This window comes from Choloepus didactylus, chromosome 9 (assembly GCF_015220235.1).
Source record: "Choloepus didactylus isolate mChoDid1 chromosome 9, mChoDid1.pri, whole genome shotgun sequence".
NCBI lineage: Eukaryota > Metazoa > Chordata > Mammalia > Pilosa > Megalonychidae > Choloepus > Choloepus didactylus.
In genome coordinates, this window is record NC_051315.1 from 116,684,184 (window position 1) to 116,699,937 (window position 15,754).

At 38.5% G+C, this 15,754-nt stretch overlaps 1 protein-coding gene across 2 annotated transcripts in view; it reads right to left on the reverse strand.

Moving 5' to 3' along the window:
- Positions 1-6,689: 6,689 nt before the first annotated feature.
- AP1S3 (adaptor related protein complex 1 subunit sigma 3) overlaps positions 6,690-15,754 on the reverse strand; it is a 66,524-nt gene continuing 57,459 nt past the window's right edge. Inside the window, exons 4-6 of one of the 2 annotated variants that reach the window (XR_005218815.1) lie at positions 14,597-14,734; positions 8,549-8,678; positions 6,690-7,651 (exon numbers count right to left, since the gene is read on the reverse strand). Coding sequence is in view for 1 of the 2 variants with exons in the window: in XM_037849705.1 (XP_037705633.1) it covers positions 8,643-8,678; positions 14,597-14,734 (174 nt within the window). In the remaining variant the exon portion in view is untranslated. Of the gene's footprint in view, positions 8,679-14,596; positions 14,735-15,754 lie in introns of both variants that reach the window. The other variant, XM_037849705.1, reaches the window with a different exon arrangement.

The window sequence follows — 15,754 nt, forward strand, 5'->3', positions numbered from 1 at the left end:
GTATTTCAATACTTCTAACTTTAACTTCATTTTTAATTCTTTTTGTATTTCAGTTTTTCAATGTATTTCTTTTAGCATTCTAAAGAATGCAAATAACTGATATTATTTTTTGAAAATTAATTTTCTGACCACAAGCTCCTGCAACTTCCTTAGTTCTTTACATTTATATAGTCTTAAGTTTTACAGATATTTATTTTCTCACTATAATGTAAAAGTTTATTAAAACTGCAGCTTCAATCAAGATGGTGGCATAGAGAGGTATGGAATTTAGTTTGTCCTTTGGAAAAACTAGTATATAGCCAGGAACAACTAGTAAATAGTCTGGAACTGTGGGGGATGCCTGTGACCAAACACACATTGTACACAAGTCTGGAATGGGTGGAATGGCTGAGCTCACAGCACAGAACTGTAAGTAAAGCTCCCCAAACTGTGGAGCTCATACCCCTTCCCCACTGGCACAGCAGGCTGAGTTGGAAGACCTACTGTGGGAAAATGAAGCAGTCTACTATGAGAAAGGGAAGGTAATTCAACCAAACTCTAATTGTGGTTTTAATTAATGAAATTGGATTACTGAATACAAGCTATGAGCACAGATAAACCAGGAGCAAACAGGAAAGGAACCCAGAGATTCCTCCCAGCAGAGAAGAGGTGGGGCTGATGTGAAAGAAAAATACATAAATAAATAAAAACAAAGGCTTTTGGAATTGGCTGAGCTCAGAATACTGGAAAAGGGTTGTGTCCCAAGAAAAGGGAACATAGAACTGGGCACCAAATCTGGTTCTTGACTGGTAAGTGGGGGGCTGGGGACTGGCTCTGAAAAGGGGATTTCTTTCTTTTTTCCTTTTTTTTCTCTCATTCTACATAGCTCATTAGAGAAAGCCTCAGGCATTTTCAGTTGTCAGTGCTGACCCAGACAAGGGTGGAGTTAGACTAGTCAGAGAGTCAAAGGAAGAAATCAAGTGTAGGAGCAAAATCCCTAAAGGACTTATCTTCCCTAAGAAAAGGGGGAATGGGGTCCCAGTTCATGTGGCTGCCCTCCCTCAGAGAACTCAGACCCTAGGCCTGGGGAAAAACAAACAAACCAGAAACAGCTTAACCTTGGCTTTTGACACTCTCAGCCCCTGGCAGGGACAGGGTCCATTGAGAATTAAAGGCAACACACCTCTTCATGCCAGTGAGGACCTGTGAACTGACAAGTGCCACCTTCTGGGCAGGATTGGAGAAGCACAGTGTCTAGAGGCCTCACAGGAAAGTTTGACAAACCTGATACCGATTACACCCTTTTCCTGAGACCTGGGTCCGTCTGGTGTGGGAAAATCTGATTGGGGTAATCAAGGAAACCAGATGGCAAGACAACAAAAGTTATGAACACACTAGAAAAAAAATGAAGATATGATCCAAAGGAACAAACTTATACTTCAAATGAAATATAGGAGCTGAAACAACTAATTAAAGATCTTCACACAAACATGCTAAATCAATTCAAAAATACTGAGAGAGAAAAACTACCAACCAAGAATTATATATCTGGCAAAACTGCCCTTCAAAAATGAGGGAGAGCTTAAAATATTTTCAGACAAACAGTGAGAATTTGAGTTAAAGTTGAGAACACAGGATGTCAAGAGACAGAAAGAAATTAGAAAATAGGCATTTGATGCTGAATGAGTACATAAGATTCAACAGGATTAATTGTATAGATCCAGAAATGAATAGCATAATCCTATGTGATGGTAACACTATATTGTAAGTACTCTGAACAAAGATGAGTGTGAGTATGGTTAAACGTGGAAGGCTAGGGGCATGTATGACACCAGAAGGAAAGACAGAAGATAAGACTGGTATTGCATAACTTAGCAAAACCTAGAGTGGTCAATGATGGTGATTAAATGTACAAATATAAGAATATTTTTAAAAGAGGAAAATCAAATGAATGTCAACCTTGCAAGGTGTTGAAATTGGATGAGGGAAAAAAATATGTTCAGTGCAAACTAGAGTCTATAGTTAATTGTAATATTGTAAGATGCTTCCATTAACTGTAACAAAGGCAATATACCAAAGCTAAATGTCTATAAGAGGAGGATATAATTAAAGGAGTGATATGGGATTCATGGCGGTGGTGTTGTCTGACCATTTCATTGTATTTTATTTCTATTTTTTTGTCTATCTTTCATATTTTTATTCTTCATTTTTTTTTCTCCTCTTCCCCTTTCTTTGTGGAAGAAATGGAAATGTCCTCATATAGACTGCTTTGGTGAATGCATAATTATGTGATTATACTGGGGATCATTGATTGTTTACTTAGAATGGATTATTTGATATGTGAATAAAACTGTTTAGAAAATAAACAGAAGAATACAAGTGCTGGAGAAAATGTGGAGAGAGGGGTGTACCTATCCACAGTTGGTAGGGAAGTAGAATGGTGCAGCCCATCTGGAGGGCAGTGTGGTAGTTCCACAGGAAGCTAACAATAGGGTTGCCATATGGTCCTGCAAGCCCATTATTGCATATATACTTGGAAGAACTGAGAGGAGGGACATGAATGGACATTGTACACTGGTGTTTATGGTGGCAGTATTCATGATTTGCAATGGATAGAGGTAGCCTAAGGGTTCATTGACTGATAAACAGAATGGTGACCTCTGGTGTATACATACAATGAAATATTGAGAAGTGGCAAGAAGAAATGAAGTTGTGAGGTATGCAACTAAGTGAATGGACCTTGAGGATGGTATGTTGAGTGAAATAAGCTAGAATCGAAAAGAAAAACATTATGATGCATCATTAATATGGATTAACTATAATGTGAAAACTCTGAGAATTGAATCTGAGAGCATAGGTTATCAGGGGAAGGTTTATGGTAAAGGTTCCTAGATTGTAAGCAGTTACAGCAGTCACATCTACTTATGAATTGTAGTGGATATTTCTAAATTCTGAGATGATGAGCTTTTTGTGTATAATCTGGTCAATCCCTGGAACTTCGGGCATCTGTGTGACACCTGAGACTCACAGCCAGAGTTCAGTAGCTATGAATGTCAGCATTACCCCATACAGCAAATGGAAAAGAAGCTGAAAAAGAGATCAGACTTTAGTTAGAGATATGAACAAAATGGACTTGGTTAGGGCTAAGGTAAACCAGACTAAAGGGAAAAAGATGATATTGACTGTGTTTTAAAACTTCGATTTCTGTGTGAGACCAAAGAAAGAGATGTTTATTTGGTGGAAAATCTGTATATTCTGTGGCATGCTATATAATGTAACTTGTATGGTGAGTTTACTCAAACACCATAATTACATAGAACCTTGAATAGGAGGTGAGATCTGTTTGGGTTGTACAGGTTAGCACGAAACCCTGATACATCCCAGAGTAATTTGAGCAGCCCCCTTGAGGAACTAGGGAAAAATTGGAAACATTAAACTTCCCTACCTGGAGAATTCCTGATATTCTCACAAGCATTGTAGTAGGCCAATCCCTTGATCTTGGGTCCTGCCCTTATGAAGCTTGTTACTGCAATAGAGAGGCTAAGCCTACTTATAATTGTGCCTAAGAGTCACCCCACAGAACCTCTTTTGTTGCTCAGATGTGGCCTCTCTCTGTAAGCCAACACCGCAGGTAAACTCACTGGCCTCCCCAATATGTGAGACTTGGCTCCCAGGGTTGTAAATCTCCCTGGCAACATGGGACATGACTCCCAGGGATGGGCCTGGACCTGATATCATGGGATTGAGAAAGCCTTCCTGACCAAAAGAGGAAGAGAAATGAAACGAAGTAAAGTTTCAGTGTCTGAGATATTTCAAATGGAGTCAAGAGGTCATTCTGGAGGTTATTCTTATGCATTGTATAGATATCCCTTTTTCGTTTTTAGAGTATTAGAATAGGTAGAAGGAAATACCTGAAACTGTTGAACTGCAATCCAGTATCCTTGATTCTTGAAGATGATTGTATAACTATATAGCTTATATGGGATGACTGTGTGATTGTCAAAACCTTGTGGCCCCAAGAGTCTCCCTCTGAGTACCTCTTTGTTACTCAGATGTGGCCCTTTCTCTCTAGCTAAGCCAACTCAGCAGGTGAACTCACTGCCCTCACCCCTACATGGGATCTGACTCCCAGAGGTGTAAATCTCCCTGGCAACGCAGGATATGACTCCCAGGGATGAATCTGGACCCGACATCATAGGATTGCGAACATCTTGACCAAAAGGGGGATGTGAAATGAAATGAAATAAAGTTTCAGTGGCTGAAAGTTTCCAAATGGAGTCGAGAGGTCTCTCTGGTGGGCATTCTTATGCACTATATAGATAACCCTTTCTAGGTTTTAATGCATTGGAATAGCTCAAAGTAAATACCTGAACTATCAAACTACAACCTAGTAGCCTTGAGTTCTGAAGATGATTGTATAGCAATGTAGTTTACAAGAGGTGACAGTGTGATTGTGAAAACTTTATGGATTGCACTCCCTTTATCCAGTGTATGGATGGATGAGTAGAAAAATGGGGACAAAAAATAAATGAAAAATAGGGTGGGGGGGGTGTTTTGCATGTTCTTTACTTTCATTTTTTATTCTTATTTTCACTTTTTTCTGGTACAAGGAAAATGTTCAAAAAATAGATTGGGGTGGTGAATACACAACTATACAATGGTACTGTGAACAATTCATTGTACACTTTGGATGACTGTATGGTATGTGAATATATCTCAATAAAATTGAATAAAATAATTAAAAATCTTGTGTGTGGCCCTCACTCCCTTTATCTGGTGTATGGACAGATAAGTTGAAAAAAAGGAGGACAAAAAGTAAATGAATAATGGGGGGGGGGGCTATAAGATGTTTTGGGTGTTCTTTTTTACTTTTATTTTTATTTCTTGGAGTAATAAAAATGTTCAAAGAATTGATTGTGTGTAATGAATGCACAACTATATGATGATACTGTGAACTGAATGTATACTTTGATTTTATGGTATGTGAATATATCTCAATAAAATTGCATAAAAAAACTGCAACTTCATGGAATCACTAGATTCCAGCCCAGAAAATAGCAAAAAGAAAAGAAAGAAAAAGAAAAGAAAAAGAAAAAGTTAAGTCACTTTTGAAGCAGTGTGATAAGAGTTATCTCACATTTGGAACCAAGTTCCCCATAATTCTTCGTTTTACTCAACCTAAATGCCATATTTACTTCAAAATGTTATCAAGTGAAGCAACAGTGCCAATTAAATTATGCTAGCATTTTTCTATTAAATATCCCTTTTGCACACAAGATTAACATTTCAAAGATGGGCAAGTGGAAAATAAACAAAATTCTCTCATAATATAAATGGTAACAACAGCAGGTATAGTACATAAAGTTAGTTATGAGGTCATGCGAACAATAGCAAAAGACCACATACCTCACAGTTGCAGAGTTGCTCATTTTAGGAGCTGTACGGAAATTGTCAACATTTTACAAAGGAAACAGAAAAGGTGCCACTTTTGAATACCACTAGTAGACATACAGAGGGCATGTCAAATGACGTGGAAGCCACTCTAATCTAGGAGATGGTTAAATCATAAACGTGTCATCTTAGATTCATCTACCGCTGTTTGTAACTGTGATCTGTTAAAACTCTGAAGAAGAATGCTTCCGCCATTATTTATTCTGTGAAGCAGCAAATCAAACTGATAAACAAAATAATAAATTAACACTTTGAAACAAATAAGTTTGGAAGGAGACACTGCGAAAGCTATGTACTTAAGGCATAGATGCAAGAAGAGTTTCGAAATTTGCTTCAAAGACACTGAGATTCAGTTAATATGAGACCTTAATCACAAAGAACTTAGCAAAAGTCAAGTTTGTTGGTAGGTCTGAATTTCACATTAAATAGTATTATAAAAGGTGAATCTAAAAGAATCCTCAGTGTTCCAGTCCTTTCTGTTTTCAGCTTTATGTTATAAAATAGAAGAAAAATATCACTGTTTTATACCAAAGTACATTGTCTATGGGCAGAGTTCTTTCAAGAGTTTGTCAAAAGCTAAAATAAGAATTGAAAAAAAAAAATATATATATATATATATATATCAATGACTTTCCCTTGGCAAACTGTTGAAAATTGGCTTGCTTTACTCACATATCAGAGAATCTGAATGAACTTAAAAATTGCAAGTCTGTGTGAAAAAACATATTAGCATTTATCAATAAAGTTTATTGATTATATCATAGAAAAGTTAAAAACTGTTCACCAATGATGTTTAGTAGGCATTATAATTTGAATCCTAAAGAGTTAAGTTTGGAAAAACAAGATCTATATATCTTGATGAAAAGCCTTATTATTATTTTACGAGACTTGATATGGGAAAAAAAAGTTTAAAGGGATTAAAAATCCATTTGCTTTATCATAAGAAATGTCAATGTTACAATTTTAGGGAAAGAAAAGGAAGAGTTACTGGATTTAAAGAATGATCACATAATTAACTACAATGTAGACACTGGATTATCAAAATGTGGGTGAATGGTGAGAAAGAAGCCAATAGGACAAAAAGTAATATGTATCCTCCCATTTGCTGTAATCTACTTGTGAAGTTTCCCCTTTGATGGTAAGTACCAAGAAAATGATGATATGCATGTATTAAAGAGATCTCACCTACAATTGCAGGTAGCAATTTCAAGCATAAAATCTGACATTAAAAAAATTACATTCACAAAAGCACACTCAAGTTCATTAAAAAATTTAAAAATATTTTATTTGGAAGTTTTATACAAATTCAGTATTTATTATCTTTCCCATCACTTGGTACTTTTATTATGATTATAAAATATAAAGAAAACAATGATTATTTTCAAGGCCCACATAAGACACCCAAAAATTCCTCAAATTCACCCAGTGTGCCATTCAGATATGCTCATTATCTAATATGTGATTTGACACGAAGAACTCTGAGCATCCTTGTGAAAAGCTAGACAGTGTCTAACATAGAATTAACCAGAATATGTGTAATACATTTGAATGAGGTTCAATAAATACCTCATCCAAAAACGGTGGAAAACTGTTAGATTTACATAAAGTCCATTCTTAAAAAATTATTTTTAAAAATAGAGTTCCACCATATTAAAAACCAAAGTAAAACTACAAAACAGAAGAATTAATGTAAATAAGGGGACCAAAAATGATAATTAAACTTCAATTTGATGCCATAATGGTAATCATGTGATTAACCCAAGGACATGGTAGCTATGAAAAATGCAAAAATTACTTCATATGCCCATCTAACCACTTTTAATAATGATTACACTGAGGAACTGATCAATTTCTCCTCTGTTCCTCTGCTCTTCTCCTGCCAATTTTCCCTACATATGTCTGCCGAAATGAACCAAAGAAGACATTTTCCCATCATGTTCTTGAAAGGTCTCCCATACAGTGTCTCCTATAGAATCTAACAGTAAGCACAGTCTTCTTTTAGGAAAAGCACTAGAGGGTTGCTAACTCCTCCAAATGAAAGATGACAGACCTCAAAACTAACACTGAAAATGCAAGAGCAAGACACCAAGACAGAGTATTAAGAGCTATTTTCTCCAAATTGGTAGAATCCCACTGCCTACCTTTAAATTATGTAGAATGCTTATGGAAGGAGGCATGAATGGGCACATGCACAATAATGATGGGCAGCAGCAAATATTTTCTATGGGGATGGGGAAGGAGAAGAGAAGAAAGGCATCTCTCATGTCGGCTGCAGCAAGATCAAGTGCTCTAAGTAAGCTTGATAAACATTAAGTTTCCAAATATATTCAACACACATTAACATATTTGAAATAAAATCTGTCAAACAACCAAGAGTGAGTGGAACAGAGAGATTTTTAAAATAGTAGTAGCAATAATAATTACTGCTGTTGCTATTAATCCTTACTATACTATTTTTATAATGAGGGAAGTCATAGACTCTGTATCTCCAGATCTCTTGAAAGCTTAACAAATAAAAAGAGCATGGGGAAAACACAACCTTATTGAATGTCCCTCATGTTCTGTCAAAGGATAAAACTAAAACCTTAGCCTAGATAGCAGCTTCTAAGGCATTAAAACCCCTAAATTCTATACTATCTTTGGTTATTTTCCATAAACCCAATCCTGAAAAAATAAAAGGATTCAGGATATTAAAATCAGATACACTGTATCTGGACTGAAATTAAAAACATCTAGTATTGTGTAAGAACTGCAAAATATTAATGCAATTTTGAATTATCATAAAATTAAAAATGAAACATAGAAAAGGTATTTATACAATATATATTTTACATTCATAATCATGGATTATTACAATACAGTTTTCAACCTGCCAGTAGAGGATCAAATCCAACAAAAATATATTGCAACTAATTTACTGAAGTGAATTTAAAACTATCATATGGAGTTAAAATCATTGCAAATAAATATTCAGTCTGTTGCATTATACAGCAGTTATTTTAATATCCAAAGCTACAAGTATTCATATACAATATAATACAGACACGTAATTATTATAAATATATTACATTAAACAACTTTAACTTTTGCTAGTTAACAAGCAATCCCTTTAAGTTACTTTTGGCATGGTGCTGGAGGCTATGTCAAAGAACTGGATGTAAGGCCTTGCTTATTACAGGTTCACAACAGGCAGTCTTTAAGTAGATAGACAGTTAAAATGTAGGCTTGTTCATATATTCTTCCATTGTCTGAAAAAGAACAATAAATTAGAACAATTTTCCTTTAAAACACATTCTTTAGCAGACTCTGAAATCTTTTCCATTCTTTTTTCTTTTTGGTCATTATGGAAAAATTTTCAAAAGCATATATGAACATAAATCTTCGCATTGCGATCAAGAAAGGTGGTTCCAAGTTTGAGTGTAACTTCCGTACAAATACACATGGCTGGAACTAAATAATGTTCAAGTGAATAAAAGCTCATCTTGACCATAAAATGGATTTCTGATAAGAGGAATGCTAAAGTAACAACTGCCAGGATTACTACCGACTTTAAATAAATGCATCTGCTAAAATGCTTATGAGGACCACAGCCAGGTACTGGTTTTAAAGAATTTTAATTGTGAATTGTATTTTTATAACATATTTATTGTGCAGAACATGTTTATTATACTTATTACCAAGACATAAAGGATAAACAGACAATAATTCTTTAAAAGCCTGCCATGTGTTTTGGAAAGTATTGGCTCCAAACTACACATATTGTTTCATACTCTTCAGATGACAATGACGATACCAAGTTTGCTAACATGCCACAACTCTTTTTCCAGCACTTTTTAAAAATCTTTGACCTGACTCATAGTTACAATGATACTGCATGCAAGATGGATAGACTTTCTCTGGCACTTTTTCTACTATACACATGTATACTCTGTGTAACACCTTGCTCCCTGGGTGAATCAGAAAGGGAGCCCAAGGGAGCAGAAAGATATCTTTTGGTAGCACCCCTGCCTCTTCCATGTGTCACAGTCAGCTCATGCAGCCATGCTCAACTTGCTCTTAAGCTTTAACCCCTGAGTATGTGATTCCCTTGCCCCTGCCAGGTAAGACATTGACCAGCATGGGCCAAACAGACCAAGGCCACTGGCCAAGCAAGACTGCTCAGGGGATACACCAGGGTTAGGAATCAGGTTTTCTGTTTTTCTCCAGCCCTATGGAGAATTCTAGTGCTCCTCTCCTGAAAACACTTGCATCAGTCATCCACATTTTTTTTCTTTTTAATTATAGAGAAGTTGTGGGTTTACAGAACAATCATGCATAAAATACAGGATTCCCATATACTGCCCTATTATTAACACCTTGCATTTGGGAAGCCACATTCTCTTATAAAGCTCTTACAGGATGAGCACTGCTCAAGAGAAGCAGATTCCCAAAAACCTGTGCCCTGTATCTCCTGCTATCTATGCTGCCCATATTTTTTAACTTAGCAGGACTTTCATAATGGCCAGGGGCCCTTCCCGGTTTTGTGGAACCTGAAGTTAATACTATCTAAAAAGAAATACAAAGTTTAGCCTAAATTTTGTTGAAAATGAGAAAAGAAACAACAATACATTTCAAATTTTTAAAAGATGACAAATTCCACAAAATCACAAAATAGAACAATAACATTATTTTCATTAATTAAATGCCTAATACGCTACAATATTTTATATACATTTTATGGCTACATATTCTTTGCAGCTAAAGTATTTTATTTTTGCAAATTTTACAAAACCACGTGACCATATAAGGCATTGCTGGGTCTTTCCGGCAGCCTTGGAAGGGGCCTGGGCCAAGAGGGAGCCCTGAAGGTGACACTACCCAGGCTTCATGGCTCATTGGCCTCCAGTTATTGGCACTGCCTCGTACCACTGGAGGACTCAGTCTGCGGAAGTCTGCGTGGCTGCCCTTTCTGAGCTGGGCTGTTACCCAAGTTACATAAACCAATAATGTACAACTTTGGTACTTTCTTGAGCCTGCCACTCTAAAGGTTGGAACAGATGTTTAAGGCTGGCACAATCGTAAGGCGATCTGCTCAGGCCTTTCACAAGAGGAAGACAGGAGTCTGTATCTTAGGACCCCTCCTGTGATACATCTAGCACTGCTGCTGTTTCTTGCACATTCAGAACTGTACATGTTATGACTTGTCTACTGCACTACGGTTCAGCTTAGCTATTAACATGGTTTATGTTTTCAAGGGTGACAAGGTTATAGTACACCTAGAATTTTCGCATGCATCCACCCATATATCCTTTTGCTTGGGCTAATGAAATACTCATTTGACCCTTACTTCTTAGTTCTGTGGTCAAAACAACTGTTTGCCGCCCCCACTGGCGATCCTAGGAATTACAACCTCTGCAATTAATAACCACGATCTTTTTCTTTCTAATAATTCTGTACCACTGTCCACATATGTTGGCTTTCACCCCAAAGTAGGGCACCTTCTAAATGTATCTCATCCAATTAAACTGTTCTTTTTTCCATATTATCAACTTCTAGCCTCAGTACACTCAGAATAATCTTTTAAGCATTTTGAGATTTGCGACTGTGGCTCTTTTTACTAAATATGTGGGGACAGCTTTTTCAGTCTAAGTAACTTTTATTAGTTAGGGGTTAGGAGGAAGTCCCAGGGGTCACGTCAAGGTTTATAGTTGTTCTAAAATTAAAAGCAATGTCACAATGGCCTTTCTTAACTTCTAGTAACTATAAATACATGCTTGAGTCCAAAGGACAGGAAAAAAAAGAAAGCAGTATTTTTCTCCTTATGCAGTTATATTACTTGGTCTTATCCCTTCAAAACTTTTATGAAGCAGATCAGATATATAAGTCACTTTGTCCACCAACTCCATAAATGTTTACTGACTTAGCTGTAGTACCAGAGCCCAAGAGACCACTAGTTACACTTTTCCCTCTTATTTGGCCTATTCTGTTAATTCAAAAAGAAAGATTTAGAGGGCAGCCATGACGTTGGCTACTCACCATGGAGACACAGGAGCTCAGTGGAGGGTCCTCTGAGACCCTCCGATCAAGACTTTCGACTTAATCACCAGGGACATGAACTACCAATTAGTGTTTAACCTACTTGAAAGGGTTCTCTCTTGAAATACCTGCTTCCCAGATTTAAATGAAACTAGAAACACCAGAGGCACTCCATGCTCTTTAAAACACGATTTCCTACCAAGGGGAATTCAAAGTAACCCAGGTGTGTCTTGACACCTATTCAAGGAGCTTTAATTACTGAAGTGCCAAAGACCCTGTTAAAAGCCTGTTTCTCCAGTAAGGAGATTCCACAGCAATGGCCCTGGGGATAGAATTATAAATACCCCCAGCTTATTTTAAGAAAGGCTGTCCTGTGAAATTTCCAAACCACTGGTTCCTCAAGTACCATGTAAAATTCCCTTCCTGTGGCATTAGTTGTGAGCTAAGTAAACATCCCAACATTTAAATGCATTTTTGAGGTGGGAACACCTCTAGTAATAAATGCATCAGCCTCCTAAGAGGCTGACTCTTAGGGCTACCCACGTAAGCAGACATCTTTCTCATCTTTCTCAGTGTCTGTTTGCTGAGGACTGGTTCCCTAGATGGGCAGAAGCAAGTAATCAGCTAAAAGATGTACCAGAATAGCTGTTGAGAAATCATGCCTAATGCTGTTTTATTAACAGATTGTGATATCACTCTCTTATTTCCAAACAGCAGGAAGAATGACTTCAGCACCAATTTTAAAAAGATACTTTATCATCCTCTTGGCTGCCATTATAAAAATAGGAAGATGGAAAACCCCACGGATGCTGCAGGAAAGCGTATCTAGGGGTAACAGCTGGAAGATAACCTAGGCCTGCAGATCACCTCATTTGGGAGGGCAAAGGTCAGTGGGATGAAGAGCTCATCTCACAGTGTCCTTGGGAGGACTGAATGGGCTAATGTAGGTTAAGTGCATTTATTAGGGACAATGCAAATCTGGGTGGGTAGTACCACTATGCTTCTAAAGAAAAGTCACATTGTATTTTAAGTAAGAATCACTGAGATTCAGGAGTAGGACCATATCGACGCTTGAGGGCCCATTTATACCTTAGTGTTTTAGTTTGCTAATGCTGCGGAATGCAAAACACCAGAGATGGATTGGCTTTTATAAAAAGGGGGTTTATTTGGCTATACAGTTACAGTCTTAAGGCCATAAAGTGTCCAAGGTAACACATCAATAATCGGGTACCTTCACTGGAGGATGGCAAATAGCGTCCGGAAAACCTCTGTTAGCTGGGAAGGCACATGGCTGGCGTCTGCTCCAAAGTTCTGGTTTCAAAATGGCTTTCTCCCAGGATGTTCCTCTCTAGCAAGCTTGCTCCTCTTAAAAACGTCACTCATAGCTGCACTCCGTTCAGTCTCTTTGAGTCAGCATGTTTTATATGGCTCCACTGATCAAGGCCCACCCTGAATGGGTGGGGTCACACCTCCATGGGAGTATTCCACCAAAGTCTCCACCCACAGCTGGGTTCCATGTTTGGTTATATCCTCACGTTGTGCTGTAGCTTCTGGGATTCCACCCCCTGGAAGCTCATAATTTTCCAAGCCATCAGCTTCTGGTTTCTTTGAACCCAAGAGTTCAGTTCTAAGTTTATCTCTCTCTGCTCGCATTTTACTATAAGCTGCAAGAAGAAGCCAGGGTACCTCCTCCACATGTAGTTTGGAGATCTCCTCAGCTAAGTATTCCAGGTTGTCGCTTTTAAATTCTTCCTTCCATCTGACACCAGGACTCAATTTTGCCAAATTCTCTGCCACTTTAAAACAAGGATCGCCTTTCTTCCAGTTTGCAACAACACATTCATCATTTCTGCTCAAGTCCTCATCAGAAGTATCTTTAGACTCCATATTTCCATAAACAGTCTCTTTAAAGCAGTTTTGGCCTTTTCTATCAAGCTCCTCACAATTCTTCCATAGTCCTCCCCTTATCCATTTAAAAAGCCACTCCAACATGTTTGGTATTTGCAAACACAGCAGCAAAAGCACCCCACTTCTCTGGTACCAATATCTGTTCTAGTTTGCTAATGCTGTGGAATGCAAAACACCAGAGATGGATAGGCTTTTATAAAATGGGGGTTTATTTCACTACACAATTACAGTCTTAAGGCCACAAAACGTCCAAGGTAACACATCAGTAATTGGGTACCTTCACTGGAGATGGCCAATGGCGTCCGGAAAACCTCTGTTAGCTGGGAAGGCACATGGCTGGCGTCTGCTCCAAAGTTCTGGTTTCAAAATGGCTTTCTCCCGGGATGTTCCTCTCTAGCAAGCTTGCTCCTCTTAAAAACGTCACTCATAGCTGCACTCCATTCCATCTCTTTGAGTCAGCATGTTTTATATGGCTCCACTGATCAAGGCCCACCCTGAATGGGTGGGGTCACACCTCCATAGGAGTATCCCACCAAAGTCACCACCCACAGCTGGGTGGGGCACATTCCAAGCAAATCTAACCAGCACCAAAACGTCTGTCCCACAAGACCACAATGATAATGGCATTTGGGGGACACAATACATTCAAACCGGCACACTTAGTGACAAGTCACGGTGTTATCAATTTATTTATGCAAACAGGAACATACCTATAGCCTCTCTAGGAGGCATGAGAAATTTTAATTAAAGTGTTAAATGCCATCTTCAAAAATAAAGCTCTAATATCCCTGGCAAATGAAATAACGTTTCTCCTTTCCCAGGGCAGGCAGATATTTTAATGAAAGCCTTTTTATATATTTCATAAAATTATTCTTGCAAACAATAGCACCAAGAATTTGACACCATTTTGACAGTGAGGTATCCTTCCTAACAAGCACAATCAAAAACGAAGAGCACAGACTCTAGACCCCAAAATGGGTTCAAATACTTATTTTGCACTAAGCTGTGCGATGTTGTTGGGCAGATCACTTAACCTCTCTGGGTCTCAGTTGACTCATCTGTAAAATGAGGGTAACAATGCTACCTACCTCTTGGAGTTGTGAGAATTAAGTAAGTTAATAACTGTAAATTACTTAAAAACTGTGCCTGGCACAGGCAGTGCTGGCTAATCACCACCACCCCCACCACCACCACTGCCATCACCATCTTCTCCCACTCATGGCCTGGGAAACGGTTTACTGACCTCCTGTAACATATCAGAGTCTTCAATGGCTTTGACAGCGGATTTCTTGGATGTTTCCTGAATTTCTCCACCTATTATAAACTCGTCAAGGATAAAATAAGCCTTTTCAAAATTAAAGATAATATCCAGCTCACAGACCTGGTAGGACAAAAACAAATGTTTTGATAAACTTGCAGTAGTATCAGAGGAAACATTTACCAGCGTCTCAATAAGTTGCACCCATGCGGTGTACCAAAGATAAGCATATAGGATGCTATTTTAAGGACAAATAGAACCAGGGAATTCCAGGCCTTTAATAAAAGTAAAACCACATTCTATTAAAGCAGAGCAGGTCCTCAGATAATACTGTTTTATGTTGCGACAAGAAATTAGAGACTCAGAGCAGTAGAGGAGCAAGGCAGCTCAGCTCACATTTCCAGGTCCATAAATGAAAGCTGAGCCCCTGGCTCCGTTTCAGGCACAAGGACAGAGCTTCATTTCCCCGCTGAGAGGTTTCTCCTGCTCTCTGGCCTGTAAATCTTGGCTCCTAGTTTTGGTGACTCTCTCAGAAGCTTACTCTTCAGAGGTTTGAGGTTCTCAAACTTGTGCCAGAATCACCCAGAGGGCTCATTAAACACAACAGGCTGGGCCACACCCACCGAGTTTCTGATTCAGTGGGACTAGGGTAAGGCCAGAGAATCTGCATTTCTAACAGGTTCCCAGGTGGTGCTGACTCTGCTGGGCTGGGGACCACACTTTGAGAATTACTGTCATAGACCAAGGCAGAGTCTGAGAGATTGCTGTTTAAGTGTACCGTGTGGCACGACCACTTCCCATAATCCAAATGAGGCTCATTTCCAATTCTTCAACCAGCCAGCCATCCAGGCACCACCCTTGCTGCCTTTCTCCCTACGTATTCCTTAACTCCCCTGCACTTCCCTTTGCCATACCCTTCCCACTCTCTTCAAGGTCGGGGACGTGCTAATTAGTTGAACGTTTTCAGCCCTCCCCTACACTGATCTCTCAGCAGCATTTAATACTCTTCACCCGTCTCCATTGAAAATATCTCCTCCCTTGCTCCCCTGAGTGGCCAAACCGTTTAATGCCAGTTCTCTTCCTCCATCTATGTTGATTCCGTCTCAGATTCCTCTGATGATTTAGCTCCCCCTACCCTGCATT